We start from the raw sequence: 21,966 nt of genomic DNA, 5'->3' as shown, positions 1-21,966 counted from the left end.
TTCCTACTTAAAAATGTTGGAAGAAAAAACAAGAATTGGAGAAGTTACGTGGGAAAAGGAGGTCGACTTTTCAGCATTATTAAAACACGAAGAAGAAGCAGCATCACACTTCTCAAGATATCACTCACTCTCTCTCTCAGACACACACTATCGTTTCCTAGAGAGGAGAGAGAGAGAGAGATCATTCAACAGTTCCATTATAAAATACCCTCTTCAAGTGAAGCAAAAGTATCATATTCTTCTTCAGCTATCTCTCTCCTTGCCCCCAGTCCCAAGATTGTAAGTTTCTTCTTCTTCTTCTTCTAGTATTGATTTCAAATACCTTCCTCTGTTTCTCTACGTACACCAAAGAAAGATACTTACTTGACTCTGTTTCTTCTTCTTCTTCTTGTTTTTTTTTATTTTCTCAAACTTAAAGATCTAATTTTTCCACAAAAACAACCCAAAGATTTGATTTTTTCCAGCTCTTTCCGGTACCCACTTTCTTAAAATGCATCAAAGTTTTCGAATTTACGAAGTTTTTCATCAAAGTTTTGTCTTTGATCTGATTCTCTGCAGCTGCGTTGAAGAAAGATGGGGACTTTGAGTAAGGCTCTATGTCTTCTCCTGCTCTACTGTGTCTCGGCCTCTGCTGCTGCTACTGGGAGTTATCTTAAGTACAAGGACCCAAAGCAGCCATTAGGTGCAAGAATCAGGGACCTCATGAAGCGCATGACTCTCCAAGAAAAGATTGGTCAGATGGTTCAGATCGAACGCACCGTCGCCACACCTGAAGTCATGAAGAAGTACTTCATCGGTAAGTAGAAATATACGGAGTTGGGCTCTATTAACGTTTAAGTGTTCGATGTATTGTCTAAGTGAGATGAGACTGTGTGTAGGGAGTGTGTTGAGCGGTGGAGGAAGTGTGCCTTCTCCAAAGGCCACGCCTGCAACTTGGGTCAACATGGTCAACGAGATTCAAAAGGCTTCTCTTTCCACACGTCTTGGGATCCCCATGATCTATGGGATTGATGCTGTTCACGGTCACAACAACGTCTATGGCGCCACCATCTTCCCTCACAATGTAGGCCTTGGAGTCACCAGGCAAGGCCCCCCTAAACTGTTTTGTTACTTGTAAGGCTTTATGAAGAGCCTAATCTTATGTTTGTGTGTGCGTTTTGATTAATCTTGTTAGGGATCCTAACCTTCTTAAGAGGATTGGAGCAGCAACTGCTCTTGAAGTTAGAGCTACTGGAATCCCATATGCCTTTGCACCTTGCATTGCAGTAAGTATAAACAGTTTTTTGAAGTAGTCTGATTAAGAGGCATGTGTGTGCTTAGTGTTTTGTTTTTGGTTTGACAGGTTTGTAGGGATCCGAGATGGGGAAGATGCTACGAGAGCTATAGTGAGGATTACAGAATCGTTCAGCAGATGACCGAGATTATACCCGGTCTGCAAGGTGACCTTCCTACCAAGCGAAGAGGTGTTCCCTTTGTCGGTGGCAAGTAAGCATCCTTTGCCTGTAATTTAAGGCCTTAAGACGTCCTTTATTCTATGTTAATTATCTTTCATTTTCCACTAGATTTGGTTATGATATGAGTTGCGCTTCTGTATGATTTGATTTGATTTGAGTTGCTCACGCGTGGTGTTATTTAGAACTTGGTGGTGGTCCATTAGTATTAAAAGCTTTTGGATAAGAGATGGAATCAATGTGGTTATTATTCATTTTGCAAGTGCGAAGCCTGCTTGGCAATAAATGATTGGCCAAGCCATGTGCTATGTTTCAACTCTTCTTATCTATAGTATGGTCTTAAAGAGTCACAGTTTGAATTTGCTGCCACTGTAGGACCAGTGTGAAGCATCTAAATAGTCCCTGTCCCACTTTCTTTATATCCCATGAAAGCTATTAGTATATTGGTTTGGCTTAGATTCATTTTAGTTTTACCATTAATTAATGCATTAGTGTATGACATGAACACAAATTAATGCTTTGTGGCTGTTACAGATCAAAGGTCGCTGCATGTGCTAAGCATTTTGTGGGAGATGGAGGTACAGTGAGAGGAATAGATGAGAACAACACGGTGACCGACAAGAATGGACTATTCGGAATCCACATGCCTGGATATTACAACGCTGTAAACAAGGGTGTTGCAACGGTTATGGTGTCTTACTCCGCCTTGAACGGTTTGAGAATGCATGCTAACAAGGAACTCGTCACTGGTTTCCTCAAGAACAAGTTGAAGTTCAGAGTAAGACATGATTCATCATCATGTGGATGCACTTGGCTGTTCTTTTGGGTCCTTAAAAGCTCTTCTTTATGTTTCCTTTGCAGGGTTTTGTCATCTCGGACTGGCAGGGGATTGATAGGATCACGAACCCTCCGCATCTTAACTATTCAGCCTCTCTTTACGCGGGAATCAGCGCTGGAATTGACATGGTTGGTTCTAGGAAGTGATTTTAACCTTACATGTTGTTTTGGTATTGCGCTCCATAGTTACTTGATTTGGCTTGTTGTGTTCTCTGATGCAGATTATGGTGCCATACAACTACACAGAGTTCATAGATGAAATCAACAGTCAGATAAAGAAAAAGCTGATCCCAATGAGCAGGATTGATGATGCCGTGAAGAGAATCTTAAGGGTTAAGTTCACAATGGGACTCTTTGAGGAGCCACTGGCTGATCTTAGCTTTGCCAACCAGCTTGGTAGCAAGGTACGTTGTTTTAGTTTATCATCTGTTACACATCATAGTAATCTTTAGGCCTGCGGGTTCTGGTAGTTCAGTTCAACCAAAGTCTTGCCAAATTGAACCGTAAAAAGTTCAGTTTGGTTTTACCAAAAATCAGTTTGGTTTTACCAAAAATAACCGAAGTTTTTGGTTTCGATAATATTTTTGTTAAAATAAGTTTAAATTTGGTTAATTTGGGTTAGTTCGGTTTAAATTCTTTAGTTAATTCGGTTCAAAAGGTTAACAATATTGTTTTTTGGAAAAATCAAACTAACCGGTTATGGAACTGAAAACTGATTTTTTTATAAACCTGCCGAATTGAACCAAACTCGTAATCGAACTAACCAAAATTTTTGGTTCGGTTCAAAACCGCATGCCTAGTAATAATCTTTATATAAAAAAATCATCAGTGTAGAACTGAACAAAACATTTCTACAATTTTTTTGACAGGAACATAGGGAGCTAGCTCGTGAAGCCGTGAGGAAGTCTCTAGTGCTACTCAAGAACGGTAAGAACAAGGGAGATAAACCGTTGCTTCCTCTGCCTAAGAAGACGGGAAAGATTCTTGTGGCGGGAGGACACGCTGATAACTTGGGATACCAATGTGGTGGCTGGACCATCACCTGGCAAGGCCTTAACGGCAACGACCTCACCGTCGGTATGTTAAACTCATAAACTTTCTCTTTTCCCTCTTAGTGTTACAAAACTTGATCCTGAGTTTGGTTTTAACAATGCAACAGGTACAACGATCCTCACCGCTGTGAAGAACACAGTGGCTCCGACCACACAAGTCGTCTACAACGCAAACCCTGACGCAAACTTCGTGAAGTCCGGTAAATTTGACTACGCCATTGTGGTCGTGGGAGAGCCGCCGTATGCTGAGATGTTTGGGGACAGTACGAACTTAACCATAAGTGAGCCTGGTCCTAGCACGATAGCGAACGTGTGTGGATCAGTTAAGTGTGTGGTGGTTGTGGTTTCTGGCCGTCCCGTGGTGATGCAGCCTTACGTCTCGAAGATAGATGCTCTTGTGGCAGCTTGGCTTCCGGGAACTGAAGGTCAAGGAGTGGCTGATGCGCTGTTTGGTGATTATGGGTTCACTGGGAAGTTGGCCAGGACTTGGTTTAAGTCGGTTAAGCAGCTGCCGATGAACGTTGGCGATAAGTATTACGACCCGTTGTACCCGTTTGGTTACGGGTTGACCACAAAACCAAACAAGTTGTAGAAGACTTGTCTGGTTCGGAGGCAATAAGTTTTAGTTGTTGAGCAAAGCAAAAGAAAGATACTAAAAGGACGCAACGAAATAAACAGTTTTTTTTTTGTGTGTTGTAAGCGTCTATGATTTGAACCAGCCTGTTTTGCTATATGTGCTTATGAATCTGAAATTTACATGACATTGTCTCTCAGTTCACAAGCTTAGCTTAGTCTTCAAGCTCTAAAGCTTTGAAGTATTTACCATCTAAAAGATACGTCCCAACGGAGAGTCGAACTGCCCACAAGTCTTTAGGTTTTCTTGACACGATTCTCCAATAATAAACAATGTGATTAAATCCATAAAACTGATTATCACATAAAAACGTACACAAGAATGTTAACTCAACGAGAATGTCTTTATTATTACCAAGAAGGCATGGTTTAATATGAATTCTATGATTAAAAATGGATTGTGGAAAAAGAAGAAGAAGAATGACCTTCCAACATCGCCAGGCTTGACCAAGCCTGTGTTAGCCCTAAGACAAGGCATTGAAGCAGCTGTTTTTATAACTTTGGGGGCTTCCACGATGATTATTGGTGATCCCACTTGGAGCTTTGATTTTGGTGGAGGCTCTTTTGCGGTTTCACAGCATCTAACAGTGACTCGTGGCGTGATGGATCCACTGTACCATACCCCTGACTGCATCTTGGAGAAGTTAGTTAAAGAAGCAAAGGATAAAGCCATGGAAGAAGCAAGTGTGGGTTTCTGGTTGTAGTATGAGTGGATAAGTAGACTTTTGGAGTCATTGCTTGTAAGCCAATGGTCTCAGTGTTGGTACCAATCTTCGGTTTTGTCTTGGTTAACACTTCGGTTTATCTAATTTCCAATACTCTCCCCGGATTATTTTTGGTCCTTCTATATGGTTTAATTAATCACATTTCATCCTGTCTGTGAGAAGCAGTCACAGCAGAACGAACTGGAACTCTACTTTTTATGTTCTATTCAAAAACATAAAGAATATACATAACATATCACATAATTAATGGTAGACGGGTAAAATTCACCGAAATTAAATGGTTTCAAGGAGCAGGGAGATAAAAATATTTAAATAAACAAACAAAAACATTATAATCTATACAAATAAGAAAAAAAAAGATTCTAGGACCTGGTCCTTTAGTATCTCTGCTTTGTTTGTGAAGCTCTACACCCTTTCATTTCTTAGTGTAGGAAAGATATGGATCCTGTGCCAGTGTTAGAACATCTGGCCTATCTCCTTGGTTATATGTTAGACACCTTCGAATCAAATCCTGCAGAAAAAAAATGCAATTGTGAGTGACCATGGAGATACACTTTAATGACAATTTGGTTCTACTTTACTTAAGCCTGGTTTAAGATTAGTACCTTTGCTTCATTCGAGATGGAAGGTTTTGCTGGGAACTCAACCTTTTTGGCTTTAATGATCGTGTCTTCTCGTAGAATCCGTTCTTGGCTTTGATCATGTCCAAATGGTCGCTTTCTAAATAGCATTTGGTAAAACAGAACACCAACCGACCATACATCAACCTGAATTTTGAACACAGTTTAGTACCCACAACATTTTAACACATTTTGATTAAAACATCATTGATCAATCGCTAACCTTTGATGAGATCATAGGAGTTCTGCTAAGCTCAAAACACTCTGGAGGCAAGTACCTGAAACGCAGGATATTCAACCATGTTAGCTTACTCGGGAACTAGAAGAGATGTACTCAAAACTAGATTGCTCACCAGTATGTTCCAGCACCCTGTGATGTAAGCTCCATTCCTTGAGTACCAGCATTGTCTTCCACTATCTTGCTAAGACCAAAATCAGTCACTTTCGCTACTCCAAACTCATCAAACAGAACATTTCCAGGCTTCAGATCATAATGGATTATCTTCTGTGATCTTTTGTTCAGATATACAAGGCCTTGAACTATTTGTACAATGATAATCCTTGCTTCTTTCTCAGGAAGATTAGGCGTTGCCTTTAAAACCGCATCAAGGTCTTTTCCTGCAATTAAACATAAGAATGAGAACTGCTCGCCACAGACAAAACCATTCGTATATTTACAAAGAGATCAGAGAGTTCTGGTTTACCACTACAATATTCCAGAACAGTGCAGAATGTATCCATGTCAATTCTAAATTTATCCCAAAGCCGGACAATGTGGTGATGCACAAGATCTTTATGGATATCATATTCCCTCATGGCATGTCGGATGTAACTTTGCTTCTTTTCTTCGCTCCACTGAGCATTTAAACCATGAAGCTTGCACGCTACATATCTATGATTCACCAAATCATATGCCTGCTCAAAATCCGTAACATCAGACTACTGCAAATATTGTTCACATGTACAAAGAATGTGGTAGCTATTAGTGTTCTGACCTTATAGACTTCACTAAATCCGCCTTTACCAAGAAGATTAAGAAGAGCATATCTGCTATTCAAAACTGGGAAGTTATTGAAACGAGAACCATCTTCATCTCGTATGCGCTTCATCTCCTTCATAAGCTGACCCTTCTCCAGCTCATACCTCTCTCTCTCACGCAAAACTACTTCCTCCTCCTGAAACGTAAAGTTCATAGATGTATGATTAGAAATTTATAGAAACCAATCAACGTAGAGAAAAATAAGAAACTGAGGTGATGCATAAGGAGGAACATACCCGCTTGATACTAGCAAGGCGAGACTTGTAAATCTCATCGGGGATTACGTCTTCCTCCTGTGCTCCTGATTCTGAATCAGTTCCGTCACTCTTATCTACAGGCAAATGGAAACTCCCTGGGTCCTTAACATAATTGCAGACTGACTGACAAAGTAAGAACGATCTGGGAAACAAACATACCACCATTCTGTCTTTTCTTAAGGAACTTTCTCTGTCTCTCGATAACCTCCTTGGTTTCCAGCAATTGTTTCTGCTCGTTGTAAATTTTATAGAAATTAAAACAAGCACTGCAGGGAATACTCTGATTGTTTGATAAAATATCTCTACACAGTTTAACTTACAAGTTGTGCATTCAGATCTTTCAACATTTGTCCGTCCTCCCATGTCTCAGCTATGATGGTTCCCGTCCTGAAATAACCAGAACAGTCACACAGCTGATAGATTGAACTCACAAATTCAAAAAATAACCTCGTAACCTAGCAAAGAAGACTTTGAGCTACAGATTATAGAGAAATGTGAGATTAACTACTCCAATCGAGATAATTTAATAAGTTTACTAAAAAGCAAAATTGTATTTACTATACATATTTTATCATGCTTCCCGGTCATGATTAATCTCAATACTTGTATATGATTACAGAATTGACGAAATATATACTACGACTATAAGAATTTATATGAATACATTATGCAGACCTGAGTACGCCAACGCTGCCTAATCGCAAAGAATCATGTTTGACTTTTGTTCTTGCTTCTTGTCTCTCAGATTTGGAAACAGATATGAGAAGGTCAGATATTACTTTAGTTGTCTGCATCAAAAAAGAAAAGAACAGATGTCCGCATGTTTTGCATTAGAATGTAAAATTTATCATGAAAATTACAGAGAATAAGGGAGAGGAAAATAACAGTTTTCTACACCAAGAATATTCCTAGAGGATGTGCAAAAACTCATTAACTATGAGTTGACATGAAGATACCCAGTTCATTTCAAAAACTCATTTAACTATGAGTCAGTAGAAGGCCAAATTGTTGGTCATTAGGCATTATATATCGATTCCAAATTCAAGTACCTAAATTTCGACCTTACTCCCAATAGATTGCCTGGCTCTTGTGTCTACTTAGAGAAATACAAATACATGCTTTACGAAAAGAGCTCACTGCACACGGAGTATAGATGTGACACAGACAATTGCAAAATCCTATTGTCCAAACAGATATTTCAGTTCTCTAGTAGAAGCAGCATCATTAAATTAAGCGAGCATTCTAAACAAATAAGGAGACTGTCAAAGATTTACCTTTTCTCAGGATAGAACTACCATACTTCTAATGGAGAATGTTTAATTAATCTAAGATTCTCCCAGACTCATTGATAAAACTAGAAGTAACTTTGCCATACTAGGTGGGACATTTAACAAAAGATAATATGACCTATTAATAACCCTTAATGGCTCACAGAAACAAGTAATTTTTGCCTACCTTTTGCTTCCCATGTTGTTCCTGATCTTTTAACTCTTTTGCCTCCTGCATGGATCATGGTTAAGATTATCAGGGAATAGATATATGTAAAAATTAGCATAACCAGAACTAGCTAAATCGGAAAGGCATTCACACATTACATTCTCAAGCTTGCGTAAAAGATTCTGATACTCAGAAGAATCTTGTCGAGATTTACACAGTTCCTCCTCCAGCAAGGTGATTTTTGCTCGTAAAGATAACACATCCTCCTGATTTGTAGACAAGGAAAAGAACTGTCAATAAAGAAAGATATACGAGTATGTTTCTATTGTTGAGGATAATCATATATAACAATCACGTTCAATTATTCTATCAAACTTATATGATGCAGATATGTCATAGATAATGAAACGATAAGAAATTCTCTTAGGCAGAAGATATTACAGAGTAAAAGAGATAACGAGAGAAACTTACATCCTGAACAGAGCATTCACCATTCCTGAGTTGCCCATCAGCCTTAAAATCCTGAAGAGTTTAAAATGCAGAACTGTCATCAATAAAATGCATCTCCCAAGATCGATTCATATCTAGGTAATGACTTTCTTCCACAAAGTGGGAAATGGTCTTTAATCATTTCTTGCCCTGCTTAACTTTTCCTCATAGCGGGATAGAACCTAAAACTAATGTCCTGGATGATGAGAAGAGCGAATGGATGTAAAGATCATATGAAGTAAACAACATTAACCTTTTGATCAGAGACATCCAGTTGACACTTCGCAGCTGATAACTGAGATTTTGTCACATCACTGTTAGTTTTAGAACCACGCCCTCTGCCTGTCGATGAACCTCGACCTCGACCTTGCTTCTTCTTACTCACATCAACTCCTGTCTTGGTCTCAGCATCATTTTTCCTTCCATCATATGCTGCTGCTTCTTGCGGCTTCAATTCAACATTATAATTCATTAAAAGGGAAACAAAACTTGCATCATATAAGATTGTTTCACTATTGTTCGAAACCTATATCAATATAACTATGAACCAGACAAAGGGACCGAAAAAACTCAATCTTTAAACTGAAAATTCACTACCTCAGCATGATCAACAAGAGTGGAGTTGTTGTTGTTAAAGTCTTGAACTTTCTGGCGCTTCTTGGTATTGGCTCGGATTAGGAAATCTCCTGTGTTCTGAGACAGTAGTAACAACGAGAATACTATTAGACATCAAATCTAAAAAAAAAAAAAAAAAAGCAATCCAAAGTTACCTCGTCGTCGGAATCACTGATAGAGACATCCGACGATCCCGCCGCTGCAGACGCCGCGACTTTGGCAGGGGCGGAAGCAGATGACCAGACGGAGAGCTGCTGCTGCGGCTGTTGCTGTGGCTTGGCGGAGGAGGAGGTTTTGCCGGTCAAGCGAGCCTCGAGCTTCGCGATTTTATCGGGCAGAGAGTGATCGGACTGATTAGAGGAATTGGAGGAGAAATGCATCACCATGTCCTCCGACATTGCCAACACACTTCACGGCAAAAAATCGAGAAAATTAGGGTTTAGAAAGCAGATTCAGCGAATTGAAGGTTAGAATCTGGGTGTGAATAGGAAACCCATTAATTGGTTTTTGAGCTTTCTGCGGAGGTGATTTCAGTTTGAAGGGGTAAGACGTAGAGAGGAAGATAGGAGTAAGAGAGGGTGAAGATGAAAATTGAGAGGAACCCTAAAAGAGGAATTAGGAGGGAAAGAGAGGAGGATTGTGGTCAACACAACAAAGACCCAAAGCTCTTTTTGCTCAACATTTTAGTTGTATCAGATTTAGCCTAGATCGGGTTATTAATTTCAGATATGCTATTGAGACAGTAAAGGAAAGTTTTTTTGTATAAACTGCAAGCAATGCATGATATATAAATTAACAAAATATTTTTACTTTTATATTTATCTACTATGATAATAATATTTATTTATTTTAGCCATATATATATAATTAAATTGAAAAATATTTAAAATTATTAATGCTATATTAACCAACATATTTATCAAATTTATTAATATGAAATTATACGAATTTGCTAATATAAACAAAAAAATCAAGTTGTTTTGGTCTAATGGTATAGGAGCTCCAGCTGGAGTGCCCGCCTCTGGATTCGAGCTTTGGCCACTACGAAATTTACATGTGGAATGCAGCATTCAAGACCGAAGACCGTTATACGGTGAGCTACATGGTGACGCCTTGGCAGCGTCCATGCTCACTTCGGTTTTTAGTCTCGACCACCTCGGTGGGACTGAGATACTCGGTTAGCGAAAAAAAAAAAAAAAAACAAAAAACTCGAAAGCCTCTGAATAAGACGGAGTCTCTTTCTCTTAAACTAGGAAACCCTTAACAATTATCCGACTGTCTTCATTCATCTGCGCCGCTCTCGCTCTCTCTCAAATTGATTCCTCTCCAAATCAACCTTTCTCCCCCAAAGTTAATTTCAGGTGAGTACTCGTTGATTCGTCTTCGAATTCATCTCAAATCAAATCCTGTTCGAAGCAGTTAAGTATAGAGATTGAAATAATCTAGATTTTGCATCTTGAAGCTTGACCTAGATTTGTTTGGGAGTATATGATCAATCGTATTGAATCCTAATTGGGATTCGAAATTTGTTATCTCGTCTCTTTGATGATGGAATCTTAGCTACGTTATCGTTTACGTCGCGATTATCGCTTTGTTGTAGAAGCCCTAGTTTCGGTGGTGTCTGTGTGCTTATTATTATTATCTTTGATTATTCCTTCTCAGTAGCAATCATGGCTGACGAAAACAATGAGATGAAGGAGGTCAAGGACGAGCAAGAAGTAAGTTACTTCCTTCCTTTCATATCTTAAAGTTTGGCTTTTTTTTTCTTCTTTGGTTTGATAATTATGATTTTGTGTGGTTTTAATTGTTTGGGTTATCCTTAGCTCGCACCCTTTGATCCAACCAAGAAGAAGAAGAAGAAGAAAGTTGTCATTCAAGATCCCATCGAGGAACCAACTGAGGCACAAGCGGAGACATCTGATTCATTGTCTGGTATGCTCTACAGTCAACAAATTTGTTTCTCTTTATCCGTTGCCTACTCTGATTTTTTTTTATTTTCCTGCAGCTAATGATGGCCTTGATGGCCCTTCTTTTGGAACCAAGAAGAAAAAGAAGAAGAAGCCTGTGAGTATTCTGTGTCTTCTGAGTTTTTTTTTTCTTCTTATTCTTTGAACTTGTGGTTTGATGGTTTATCATGTGCCTTCTTTTTGTTTTGATGGCCAGGTTGAATCAAGCTTATTGAATGAAGAAAGTGTTGATGCTCCGGAAGATTTGGAGGGTACTTTTAAATTCCTTTTCTTTTGGTAATTAACTGTTTCTAGCTACACAAAGTTGAAACTCGCTGGGGATATATTGCAGAGAATGCTAATGACGAGGAAGAAGCAGAAGGAATTGATTTGCAGCAGCAGCAGCAACGTTACCCCTGGGAGGGAAGTGACAGGGATTACATGTATGACGAGGTTAGTATATATTTAGTTGGTTACTGCGTTAAACCGTAGTTGTTTGACCGATGTTCTTTGGTTATGAAAGCTTAAACTGCTTTTGGAGGATTCTTAAAGTATCATTCTCTAAAATCTCCATCTACTTGGTTTTTGATGATGGGGTTTATGTTTGCAGCTTCTTGGAAGAGTCTTTAACATTCTCCGTGAGAACAATCCGGAGCTTGCTGGAGATAGGCGTCGTACGGTTATGAGGCCTCCTCAAGTTCTTCGTGAAGGGACAAAGAAGACAGTGTTCGTCAACTTTATGGACCTTTGCAAGACGTATGAACAGACCTCTATTATCTTCCTCTTCAAACTTGTTCGAGTAACCATAAGTAGTGATTTTTGATGTCTGTGTGGCGTTTCTTAAATAACTATTTCAGGATGCATCGTCAACCGGATCATGTGATGAATTTCTTGCTTGCTGAGCTCGGAACCAGTGGTTCTCTTGATGGGCAGCAAAGATTGGTTGTCAAGGGAAGATTTGCACCTAAGAATTTTGAAGGGATATTGCGTCGTTATGTCAGTAAGTAACTTTCTCTTTAGTCTGGTAATTTGAATACTAATTTGGAGTTCTTAATGTGATTCCTTGGTTATGTTATTGGCAGCTGAGTACGTCATTTGCCTTGGTTGCAAGAGCCCGGACACAATTCTCTCAAAGGAGAATCGTCTCTTCTTTCTCAGATGCGAAAAGGTACAATTGATTTATTTAGTCCTTGTCTTGACACATGCATTCCTTTGTTTTTGCTTTCTACGCAACTGAGTAATAAAACCTCTGCTATGTATTAGTTTAAGAGAAGCTTACATATGTCATTGTCTTCCCCTTATGCTTATCACATTCATAAAACCTCTTTCGTGTATTAATTCTCTTAATAATACTGCTAGGATTGCCCTCACAGTGTTTTATGCTTGTAGTCTTTGTTATAACTGATATACCTAACGAACCCTCTCTTGTATAAACTCACCAGGAGGCATGCTTTTAGTAAGGAAACACATTTTTCTCGCGTAATTGATGAATTATGTAACGCGTAATTGCCTACACTGCAGTCTGCAGTTACTATTTCTAGCTATGATCAACTTTCTGTGTTTCTGTTTGGAATAATATTGATGAACGGTACTTGTTTTTGCAGTGTGGATCTGGAAGATCAGTGGCGCAGATCAAAGCTGGTTTTGTTGCTCGTGTTGGTCGCAGGAAGACTTGAGAAATTGGTCGGTGAAGTGAGTGGTGTTTTTGTTTTGGGAAACTAAAAGAGCTTTTGTTATGGAGTTGAAATACTCGTGTTGTTTTGTTTTGTTTTGTTTTGTTTCTGAATATGATTCATAATCTCCAGAATTAACTTCACATCAAATATGGAATATGAATAAAACATTCTACTTTGTTAGATTCATGTGGTTCACTTAAATCTTCTACTTCCTCCTCTCCTCTCAGCAAACAGGTTGCTTCTATTGCTAGCTCCCCTGGAAGTTGTAGGTTTTATTGAACTCGGCCGTACATCTTACATTTGTTGTTATTCACAATATTAATCGTATTTTATAAAGACTCGGTTTGAAATGGTTATTATAGCAATAACACAGACTTCGTTTATATTACAAACACATTGTATCTGGAAAAGATAGCTAGTTGAATAACATAACATCAATCAAAGAGTTAATGGTTAAGAGATAAGACTCTAGGGACACTGTTTTTAAGACCACAATACTCTTTGTCTTCATCCTTGGAGAGAATGTAAAATGATAAACATGTCGGGCCACTCCAGACAATGCAAACAAATCTTCGGTTTGTCTAACAAACCTGTACACAGACACTATCATACAACACACATCATAACGATTCACTTATTGTTCGTTAAGCTTATTGTAGCCTTGAAGGTTGATCTTCGGCTAAGCAATAGGAGACTCCTCCTTAATAGAGGCAATGTCTGTTGGGACGTCTGTCTTCTTCATGTCTGAAGCAGGGTAAGGGTTTTTGTTGACCAACCTTGCATATAAAGAATGTGAAATGTTCCTGTTAGATGCAATCTCAAGGTAAAAACTATACATCTAAGTTTCAAGGGAAATGGAGAAAGGATGCATACCTGTCCCTTCTCTTCTCAAGGAATCGTTGAAGCGAATGCCTCCTTGCAATTGGCAGATCTGAATCGTAAATACATAACTAGTGAGCATATCCATATTCAATGTTTAAACATTACTGTAACCATGTGAAACTGAATACTTACCAGCAGCAGATCTGCAAAACGGAATTGGGTTAACGGGCAATGACGGCGCAGCTGGTGAAGCTCCAGTAGAGGTGCTAGAGAAAGAAGGAGCTCTGTTCAGTGCTGGAGAAAGTACAGGTTTCACGCTTGTAGAGTTCTTTGTCTCGATGGATTTAGCAGTGGCAGCAGCAGCAATGCGGATGATTTCTTGAATCTGTGTAAGAAAAAAGTCAAATCTGAGTTTTGCAGACAAAACATAAAACATAAAAGCAGAATGTGGTCTAATGGAGTAATGGATCAAACCTTTTCTGCTGGGATTCCATCGAAGACACAAACTTTCCCACCAAAGAAGATAGTAAGTTGATTTGGAAGGATGGTTGAAGGATCTGGCACATCAGAGGAAGGAGCGTCCGTGGACCTTCAATAGAAGACAAGCCATTAAAACTTGTTACTTCACTATAAAGATGGACACTTTATGCAACACTGAGAACAATATTATAAATATTATAGGAGGAATAGATGATTATAATGAATCCAGTGGCTCATGTTTAAAGAAAAATCCTAATCACATTTACTCAAAATTCATGTATAAATGTAGAAACTTTAGGCACAGTTTGTTCCAGACAAGAACAAATTGGTTGATTATGACTTTCCCTAAATAGCAACTATCCTTCTATACATATATATCCAAATGTAAAAATATAGATAGACTAATCCATACACTTTCACACCATTTCCATAACTAGAATCAATTTAAATCAACATCAAACGGGAGAGTAGATGAAAAAATCCGAAATAACAGCAATTTCAAACATAACTCATACCTAGCTTCGTGAACCGGTTCCTCAGCTGAGAATCCACCTTCTCCAGCAACAGATCCGTCGATGGTACCATTCACGGTTCCGTTACCGGCGATTTCAACCACGTGATTCTCCTCGTCGCCGTCACCGTCGACAACACCACATCCCAGGATATCTCCGCAACCACCTTCGACGGGGGCGCGTGGCTCAACTTCCACCTTAACCATTGTCAGTTTCTCAGATTCTCGCCTTCTTTATTCGCGTCGTTCCCTCAAAGATTATCCTACAGAACCTTCAATTATTCTCGCCTGCTTTGTTTGTTTCTTGTCTGACTTCGACGTTACTCAGACAAATAAAGTACATCGTCATTTTACAACGTGCGCGAATTCAATACGCCGTCGTTTTACAACCTTCAATTATTGGGCTCCAAAACTATTAATGGGCTTTTTAGTCTTAATATAGTTGACCCAATTTCTCAAAAAAGAGAGAGGGTAGTTTTGTCATTTGGCTTTTCTTTTAGGGTTCGAAGATCCTCCCCATTTCTTACTCTACCGAGCACACTAGCTTCCTTTCAACACGACTCATCACTATTGATCCCGGATTTGAATCGGAAGATCTCCCAACACTGAGCATCCCTCCGTCGTCTTCCGATCTTATCAATGCCGGTATGACTCTCCGTCGTCTCTTTTGCTTTCTCGCTCCCCTTCACGTAGCTAATTAACTAACTCGTATGTATATAGATCGATAAGATCTTCAAAGATGATGCTAGTGAAGAGAAAGGCGAACGCGCGAGGATGGTGAGCTTCTCTTTAAACCTTTCGTCGATTATTTAGGGTTTTTCAGATTCACTAATTTGATTTTATGAATCTTGTAGGCATCGTTTATCGGTGCGATGGCTATTGCTGATCTCGTCAAGTCTACCTTAGGGCCAAAGGGAATGGTACACTTCTGATCCAAGAACTCTCCGTAAACTCAATTTATTGAACCGGTTTCCTTTCGCTGGTTAACTATATTTATTGAGAATTGGTTTAGTTTGGTTTAGTAAGAATATACTTGTATATATACATACACTTATGTAGTTGACCGTTGAGATTAATGAAAGATATCTTCATTTCTAACAAACTCTTACTTTCATATCCTCTCAATCCTATTGTTGTGTAGGATAAGATCTTGCAATCTACTGGTAGAGGTCATTCCGTCACTGTGACTAACGATGGTGCTACTATTCTCAAGTCACTTCACATTGACAACCCTGCTGCTAAAGTTCTTGTTGGTATACATTCTCTCCTGCAACTTCCTTCCTTTTAAGCTTTTTTTTTTTTTTAACTTGTTGCTGTCTTTCTTACTGATTGTTGTTTTTCAGACATCTCGAAAGTTCAAGATGACGAGGTTGGTGATGGGACTACTTCTGTTGTTGTCTTGGCCGGGGAGCTTCTCAGGGAAGCTGAGAAGCTCGTTACTTCTAAGATCCACCCCATGACGATTATAGCAGGTGAAGATGAGATAACTTGTATTAGCTTCTTTCCATTATGAGAATATTGTCTGATTTTTTGTTTTTTTTGTTTCTTGGTTTCTTAGGTTACAGAATGGCTGCAGAATGTGCTCGTGAAGCTCTACTGAAAAGAGTAATGGATAACAAGGAGAATGCAGGTAAGTCATTGTAGAAGTTGGCGTTCTCATGATTGTGTGATGTCTTCAGTGTTTAGTTAATTTCACGCACTGTTATTTATTTACAGTATTGTGTGTGTAATTGTGACAATGCAGAGAAGTTTAGGTCGGATTTGATGAAGATTGCGATGACTACTTTATGCTCCAAAATTCTCTCGCAAGATAAGGAACACTTTGCGGAAATGGCCGTTGATGCTATATTCAGGCTAAAGGTTCCATCTCTACCTCCTTTTGAAACTCAATTAGTCATTCCCGCTCTTTCTTTGGAATTGTCATGTGTTTACTTAATGCAAGAACAGGCTTCTTTGGCCGATGTCATGAAAATAGGCTGCTCTCATTTCACTATAACTATCTTTCATGGAGACGCATGGTTTCGTTCTTTAGTGTTATTTATTTGTCTCTGACATTCTGGTGTTGTCGTTCAAATAGGGAAGCACAAACTTGGAATCTATTCAGATCATCAAAAAACCTGGAGGGTCTCTGAGGGATTCATTTTTGGATGAAGGGTGAGAAACCACTTATGCCTTTTTAGCATCTGTTAAAAATCTGTTTCTCTGTACTGTTGATCTCTATTTAGTATTCATTTGTTCATGAGAACAACGTTGTGTTTTTGTGCTTTTCTTTTACATAGCTTGTACACCTTAATTTTAATTTTATCATTGCTTGAGGATAATGATCGACATTATGTCATCTTGTTATGTACGTGCACCCTTTTGTGCTTCCAGTAATTACTTCTGACATTTCAACTTAATTCTTACGCCTTCAGATTTATTCTTGACAAGAAGATCGGAATTGGGCAGCCAAAGCGCATAGAGAACGCAAAGATCTTGGTAGCAAACACTGCAATGGACACTGATAAAGTCAAAATTTACGGTGCACGTGTCCGTGTGGATTCTATGACCAAGGTTGCTGAGATCGAAGGGGCTGAAAAGGAAAAGATGAAAGACAAGGTTAACAAGATCCTTGCCCACGGTATCAACTGCTTTGTCAACAGGCAGTTGATCTACAATTTTCCCGAGGAACTCTTCGCAGATGCTGGTGTACTTGCTATTGAGCATGCGGACTTTGAAGGAATAGAGCGTCTTGGTTTGGTTACAGGCGGTGAGATCGCTTCAACCTTTGACAACCCAGAGTCTGTTAAGCTTGGGCATTGCAAGCTCATCGAAGAAATCATGATTGGTGAAGACAAGTTGATCCATTTCTCTGGCGTTGCGATGGGCCAGGCTTGTTCAATCGTCCTACGTGGTGCTAGGTATCCATTTTTTCGCTCCCATTAAGACTTTGTACTGAGTAATGTTATCTTTTGGTGACATTTTTTTCTGTGGTAACTTTGTTCTTGCAGTCACCATGTTCTAGATGAAGCTGAAAGATCACTTCATGATGCCTTGTGTGTGCTCTCCCAGACAGTGAATGACAGTAGGGTGTTGCTCGGAGGTGGATGGCCGGAGATGGTGATGGCAAAGGAAGTAGATGAGCTTGCAAGGAAAACCGCTGGCAAAAAATCACATGCCATTGAAGCTTTCTCACGGGCTCTTGTAGCTATACCGACAACAATCGCTGACAATGCTGGTCTAGACAGCGCCGAATTGGTCGCTCAGCTTCGTGCGAAGCACCACAACGAAGGGTGTAACGCCGGGATCGATGTCATCTCTGGAGCTGTAAGTAAACTTTAATATACAAAATCTAGGATTGGGCATCTTGAAATGTTGATGATGAGCGTTGAATCTTTTACAGGTAGGAGACATGGAGGAGAGAGGAATCTATGAAGCATTCAAAGTGAAGCAAGCGGTTCTGCTTTCTGCAACAGAAGCAGCTGAGATGATACTGCGAGTGGATGAGATCATTACTTGTGCTCCCAGGAGGAGAGAAGACAGGATGTGATGACATTACATGATCACAAACCTCTCCAGTGGTGATGTTAAATGCATTAGATTGTGATTTTGATTTGGATCAGAAAACAGCTTCATATGTTTGATGTTTGCTCCTTAAACTTGTCTCTTTGGTTTGGTTTGGTTTGGTTCTTTTTCGAATATGGTTTTGACTTGGGTTTCAGAGGTTTTGACGAAATGTATGGAATCACCTGCATCCGATACAATATCAACTATTTGTATCTCTTTCGGTCAGAGGATGATCCATGTATGTTAGATAATTTTGTTTCTTTTTTCACAAGTATGATCAATATTTTACCATGTTGATATTTGAACGTGTTTCATAATCTATAGTCTAGTTGTAAAACTAAAAATAAGGTTTGTAGAAAAGGGCAGAAGAATACGAAATCAGTTCAAGTAATATGGATACAACAACAAACCTCGAAATGATTTTTATCATACATTTGTAAAATTGTTTAGGTATCAGTCGTCACCTAAAACTACAAACGTTGGCGTTGTAAAGTTGGGCCAACCGACCAAAACACGTTATAAAGGAGAGCAGATCATCACATGGGACCTTATAATCGCGATCTTTATTTATAGCGTCACCTTTTTGTAAAATGTCTTACCAGAAAATTATGTAGCTTTATTTAGATGAGTTGAATCGCAAGAATATCCATGATTCGAATAGATTTCGATTTAAAAGACACTAAAAGTGCAACAATTCAATAGAAATGCATGATACTATTGATCCAACTTGAACTCATATGCTTTTATTTATTTGCAAGCTTAAATTTAGGATTTCTCAAAGGTGTTTGATTTAAATCAGATTTTTACAAAATCTTATCACAATTTTTATTCAAGACTTTTTTTTGTTCTCGTCCCTTTTCATTTGTGTTGAGGTCACTGCATATTCCCCTAACGAGAAAGCATTATAAGATCTTGTTGAGACCTCTTTTTATTGATAAAATTATTGACAAAACAAAATTGATTCTTGATTGATAATAATAATAATAACATAAAGACATAATTATGAAGCACTGTGACCATTGGATGATTGATTTGCATATGAGCCGATTAGATAATTGATCGGCTGATCTCAAGTTGACATTATTTCATTTGTGCCATAAAATAGTAAGGTTTACTCAAAGTATTTATAAAAAAGTGTATGATATTTTTGATACTCTAGTCAGAAATACTTTTTTTTTTTGTAAAAAAAAAACGTCTGATTAGGTCGAGAAAAAGACTGAAATTAATTAGTCCAATGGGATTAATATACTTATTTTTATTGACGATACTTTAACCAATCGATAAAACTAAAAGTTATTAGGAAAAGGTATTGCATAAGCGTAAGTAAGGCTGTTCAATATGGTAAAACCGAACCGTACCGAACCGAACCGAACCGAAATAGACAATATGGTTTGGTTTTGGTATATACCATATAAACCGAATGGATATAATTTTATAAAAACCGTAGGATTTGGATATGGTTTGATATATAACCGATTAAACCGAATAAACCGAACAAAACCGATTAAAAGTAGAAAATGTATCTATTTTATAACAATACATGAAAATATATTTGTTACATAAGTTAAATTTGTGTTAATAACTATTACCATAATTTTATAGTAATAAAAACCCTTAATTTGTAAAACACTTGAACTATAACTAAATAACAATACATCGCAATTCAGACATCTTATTTTTTAAGTCTTTTTTTGATTTTTTTGCTTTATTTTAGTCTTCACTAAATTAATATGAAGATTATAAATTTGATGGACAATAATTAATGGAAATTTTCAATTGAAAAATCATGACTTTAATGTACACTAAATATGTAAGAGTGGAAAAACTTTTTTTTCATGTTTCTGTTTTGTTTCGTATTTTTATTTTCAAAATTTCAAGCTTTGACTTTAGTCATATATTTGATTATTTTATTTCATGGTAGAAGCATTTTTATTTTTTTGTTCATTTATTTGAACATATAATATATTTTAATAAATGACTGTGTTGACATATGACTCTAAAATTCATATAATATGATCTCAAACAAAATAATTATGTTTTTTGGTATAAAATCGGATAAACCGAAAACCGACGGTATATAAACCGAACCGAAGTAAATATGGATTTAGAACGGTAGTTATATTTTACTAACCGAAATACCGAAAACCGAAAAAAATCGAACTGAAACCGAACCGATATCCGGATTGAACACCCCTAAGCGTAAGTATTAAATATAAGTTAAGATCTTGGCCGGTCAATAATCACGTAAGGTTTTATACAAGAAGATTGTCCCTGCCTATGGGTCAAAAGCCAGAAATGACGCCATTTACTATCAAGTAATCATATTATAATTAGCTTTTAAGCATAGATTATGAAATTACTACTGTAGATATCGCTTTCTTGGTCATCACATGGTCATCTTCCATCAAAATCAAGAAAGGAACTGGCACCCACCACTAACGTAATAAAAGCAAAGCATGAGTAAGCAAACTACTTTATTCGTCACTATTAAAAACGCAGCTCATCCTTCACTCTTCCTTCCCCTTCTCTTCTCTTCTCTCTTTCTCACTAAGCAACAAAGAAAGAAACAATGAGCTTCTTCATCCAAGACTCTGGTCTCATTGTCACTCAACTTCTCTACCAAATGGCTGTTTTCATCACCCTCTTGAGATGGATCTTTGCTTGGATCTTACGTTACCGATCCAAATCAAGAACCTCTGCTCCTCCCGTTTCTTCACAGGCCATCAAACAGAGCCTCTCCGTGACTACGTTCCATGACGCGTTGGAGCGATCTCCGGAACTGATCAGCGACACGTGTGCGGTGTGTCTCGGTGACCTGGAAGACGGGGATGAGGTTAGAGAGCTAAGAAACTGTAGCCACGTGTTCCACCGCGAGTGTATTGACAGGTGGCTGGACTACGAGTGCTGCGGCGGAGATGGTAACGAGGGAGAGGAAGATAACCACCGCACTTGTCCTCTCTGTAGGACTCCGCTTCTTGCTGCTGATACATCGTCGTGTGGGGATTGGCCGGCCAAGACAGAACCTAGCTGGGCCGTTGAGCGGCTTCTCTACCTCTTTGGAGACGATCTTCTCGTTTGACTTCTATTTTTATTTTTCAAATTTTATTTGATTTTTAGGCGATCAACTGAAATTACGTTGGTCAATTTTGTAAATTGTGAAATTAATGGATATAATAGGAAATATGATTATAATATCAAAATTTTAACTGACAAAAAAATATCAAAATTTTAAACTTCTTTGTGTATCAGCAAATCTCTTACTTAGGTGACGTTTAAGTAATTTTGTTAGTATGTGTTCATAAAATGTTCGTACAAAACTTAATGGTAACACTTTCCCTTTCTTATGTCATTCTACCTACGTCATTAAGTAACTTGCCAACATATTACTGTATTAACCTAACCCATAACTGAACGGGACAAGAAAAATCCCAGAATGATCAATCCAACATTTCCACAGTAACCTCACATTCTAGCCTTCTAGCATATGTGAATGATAACCACCTGAAACATGGACCAAGATCTTAACCTCTTATGGTTTTAACTGGTCGGAGTGTGGAGTCCATTCAAAATTGAAAATGTTTACATATAGTCTATAGAATTTGATTTTGTTGTTCAAAAAAAAGTCTATAGAATTTGAGAAATACAAAGGTTTGGTAGGAAAGTTGGACTTGCAATCATATAATTTGAGTATTTGGTTCTGTGGTTGATTTTTTTTTTTTTTGAGTATTTGGGTCATGCGGTTGACGTTGTAACGTGTTGAAGAAAGCCTGTTAATTTTCTTCTAATATTCTCCAACACATGGTCTCCATCCACTCCATTCCTTTCTTCTT

The 21,966-nt window shown here is 38.3% G+C and overlaps 7 protein-coding genes across 10 annotated transcripts; 4 read left to right on the top strand and 3 right to left on the bottom strand.

Moving 5' to 3' along the window:
* The first annotated feature begins 20 nt into the window (after window positions 1–20).
* On the top strand, window positions 21–4,101 carry LOC106425725 (beta-glucosidase BoGH3B). The gene is made up of 10 exons (XM_013866435.3): window positions 21–279; window positions 559–796; window positions 879–1,083; window positions 1,175–1,265; window positions 1,343–1,485; window positions 1,986–2,229; window positions 2,313–2,417; window positions 2,510–2,692; window positions 3,158–3,365; window positions 3,448–4,101. Exons 2-10 carry the CDS (start codon window positions 574–576, stop codon window positions 3,930–3,932), a joined length of 1,887 nt encoding a protein of 628 aa, XP_013721889.1. The 5' UTR covers window positions 21–279; window positions 559–573; the 3' UTR covers window positions 3,933–4,101.
* On the bottom strand, window positions 3,999–4,896 carry LOC106425726 (protein CHLORORESPIRATORY REDUCTION 42, chloroplastic-like). The gene is made up of 2 exons (XM_013866436.3): window positions 4,399–4,896; window positions 3,999–4,231 (listed from the first exon to the last, which is right to left on the bottom strand). Exons 1-2 carry the CDS (start codon window positions 4,644–4,646, stop codon window positions 4,129–4,131), a joined length of 351 nt encoding a protein of 116 aa, XP_013721890.1. The 5' UTR covers window positions 4,647–4,896; the 3' UTR covers window positions 3,999–4,128.
* LOC106425714 (serine/threonine-protein kinase TOUSLED) lies at window positions 4,877–9,877 on the bottom strand. Its single transcript, XM_048746515.1, has 16 exons — window positions 9,311–9,877; window positions 9,138–9,233; window positions 8,794–8,988; window positions 8,523–8,573; window positions 8,210–8,317; window positions 8,070–8,114; window positions 7,290–7,402; window positions 6,935–7,001; window positions 6,774–6,843; window positions 6,594–6,688; window positions 6,314–6,493; window positions 6,023–6,233; window positions 5,672–5,936; window positions 5,542–5,596; window positions 5,304–5,465; window positions 4,877–5,209 (listed from the first exon to the last, which is right to left on the bottom strand). Exons 1-16 carry the CDS (start codon window positions 9,551–9,553, stop codon window positions 5,114–5,116), a joined length of 2,052 nt encoding a protein of 683 aa, XP_048602472.1. The 5' UTR covers window positions 9,554–9,877; the 3' UTR covers window positions 4,877–5,113.
* Window positions 9,878–10,369: 492 nt separating this feature from the next.
* On the top strand, window positions 10,370–12,959 carry LOC106425722 (eukaryotic translation initiation factor 2 subunit beta). Of its 3 annotated transcripts, none has more exons than XM_013866431.3 (10): window positions 10,370–10,516; window positions 10,818–10,873; window positions 10,979–11,087; window positions 11,161–11,219; window positions 11,319–11,373; window positions 11,454–11,554; window positions 11,712–11,857; window positions 11,959–12,101; window positions 12,184–12,269; window positions 12,706–12,959. In XM_013866431.3, the coding sequence occupies exons 2-10, from the start codon at window positions 10,826–10,828 to the stop codon at window positions 12,775–12,777; spliced, it is 819 nt and encodes a 272-aa protein (XP_013721885.2). In that variant the 5' UTR covers window positions 10,370–10,516; window positions 10,818–10,825; the 3' UTR covers window positions 12,778–12,959. The 3 variants fall into 3 exon arrangements, with proteins under 3 accessions (XP_013721885.2, XP_022555741.2, XP_048602474.1); XM_022700020.2 differs by having other exon boundaries at window positions 10,432–10,516; window positions 10,821–10,873; XM_048746517.1 differs by having other exon boundaries at window positions 10,471–10,573; window positions 10,821–10,873.
* A 310-nt stretch (window positions 12,960–13,269) lies between these two features.
* Window positions 13,270–14,895, bottom strand: LOC106425723 (protein TIFY 3B-like). The gene is made up of 5 exons (XM_013866432.3): window positions 14,595–14,895; window positions 14,074–14,188; window positions 13,792–13,984; window positions 13,651–13,708; window positions 13,270–13,553 (listed from the first exon to the last, which is right to left on the bottom strand). The coding sequence occupies exons 1-5, from the start codon at window positions 14,795–14,797 to the stop codon at window positions 13,457–13,459; spliced, it is 666 nt and encodes a 221-aa protein (XP_013721886.1). The 5' UTR covers window positions 14,798–14,895; the 3' UTR covers window positions 13,270–13,456.
* A 113-nt stretch (window positions 14,896–15,008) lies between these two features.
* Window positions 15,009–18,435, top strand: LOC106425719 (T-complex protein 1 subunit beta-like). Of its 2 annotated transcripts, none has more exons than XM_048746516.1 (11): window positions 15,009–15,235; window positions 15,311–15,367; window positions 15,445–15,510; window positions 15,732–15,843; window positions 15,934–16,062; window positions 16,149–16,213; window positions 16,328–16,450; window positions 16,668–16,744; window positions 17,005–17,490; window positions 17,581–17,896; window positions 17,973–18,435. In XM_048746516.1, exons 1-11 carry the CDS (start codon window positions 15,230–15,232, stop codon window positions 18,117–18,119), a joined length of 1,584 nt encoding a protein of 527 aa, XP_048602473.1. In that variant the 5' UTR covers window positions 15,009–15,229; the 3' UTR covers window positions 18,120–18,435. The 2 variants fall into 2 exon arrangements, with proteins under 2 accessions (XP_048602473.1, XP_013721883.1); XM_013866429.3 differs by having other exon boundaries at window positions 16,149–16,220; window positions 16,335–16,450.
* Window positions 18,436–20,445: 2,010 nt separating this feature from the next.
* LOC106425724 (brassinosteroid-responsive RING protein 1-like) lies at window positions 20,446–21,342 on the top strand. Its single transcript, XM_013866434.3, has one exon. It carries the CDS (start codon window positions 20,706–20,708, stop codon window positions 21,213–21,215), a length of 510 nt encoding a protein of 169 aa, XP_013721888.1. The 5' UTR covers window positions 20,446–20,705; the 3' UTR covers window positions 21,216–21,342.
* Window positions 21,343–21,966: the final 624 nt, after the last annotated feature.

Source organism: Brassica napus, chromosome C2 (assembly GCF_020379485.1).
Source record: "Brassica napus cultivar Da-Ae chromosome C2, Da-Ae, whole genome shotgun sequence".
Lineage (NCBI taxonomy): Eukaryota > Viridiplantae > Streptophyta > Magnoliopsida > Brassicales > Brassicaceae > Brassica > Brassica napus.
The sequence above is the reverse complement of the archived record's forward strand: the minus strand, read 5'-3'. Positions and strand labels throughout refer to the sequence as shown.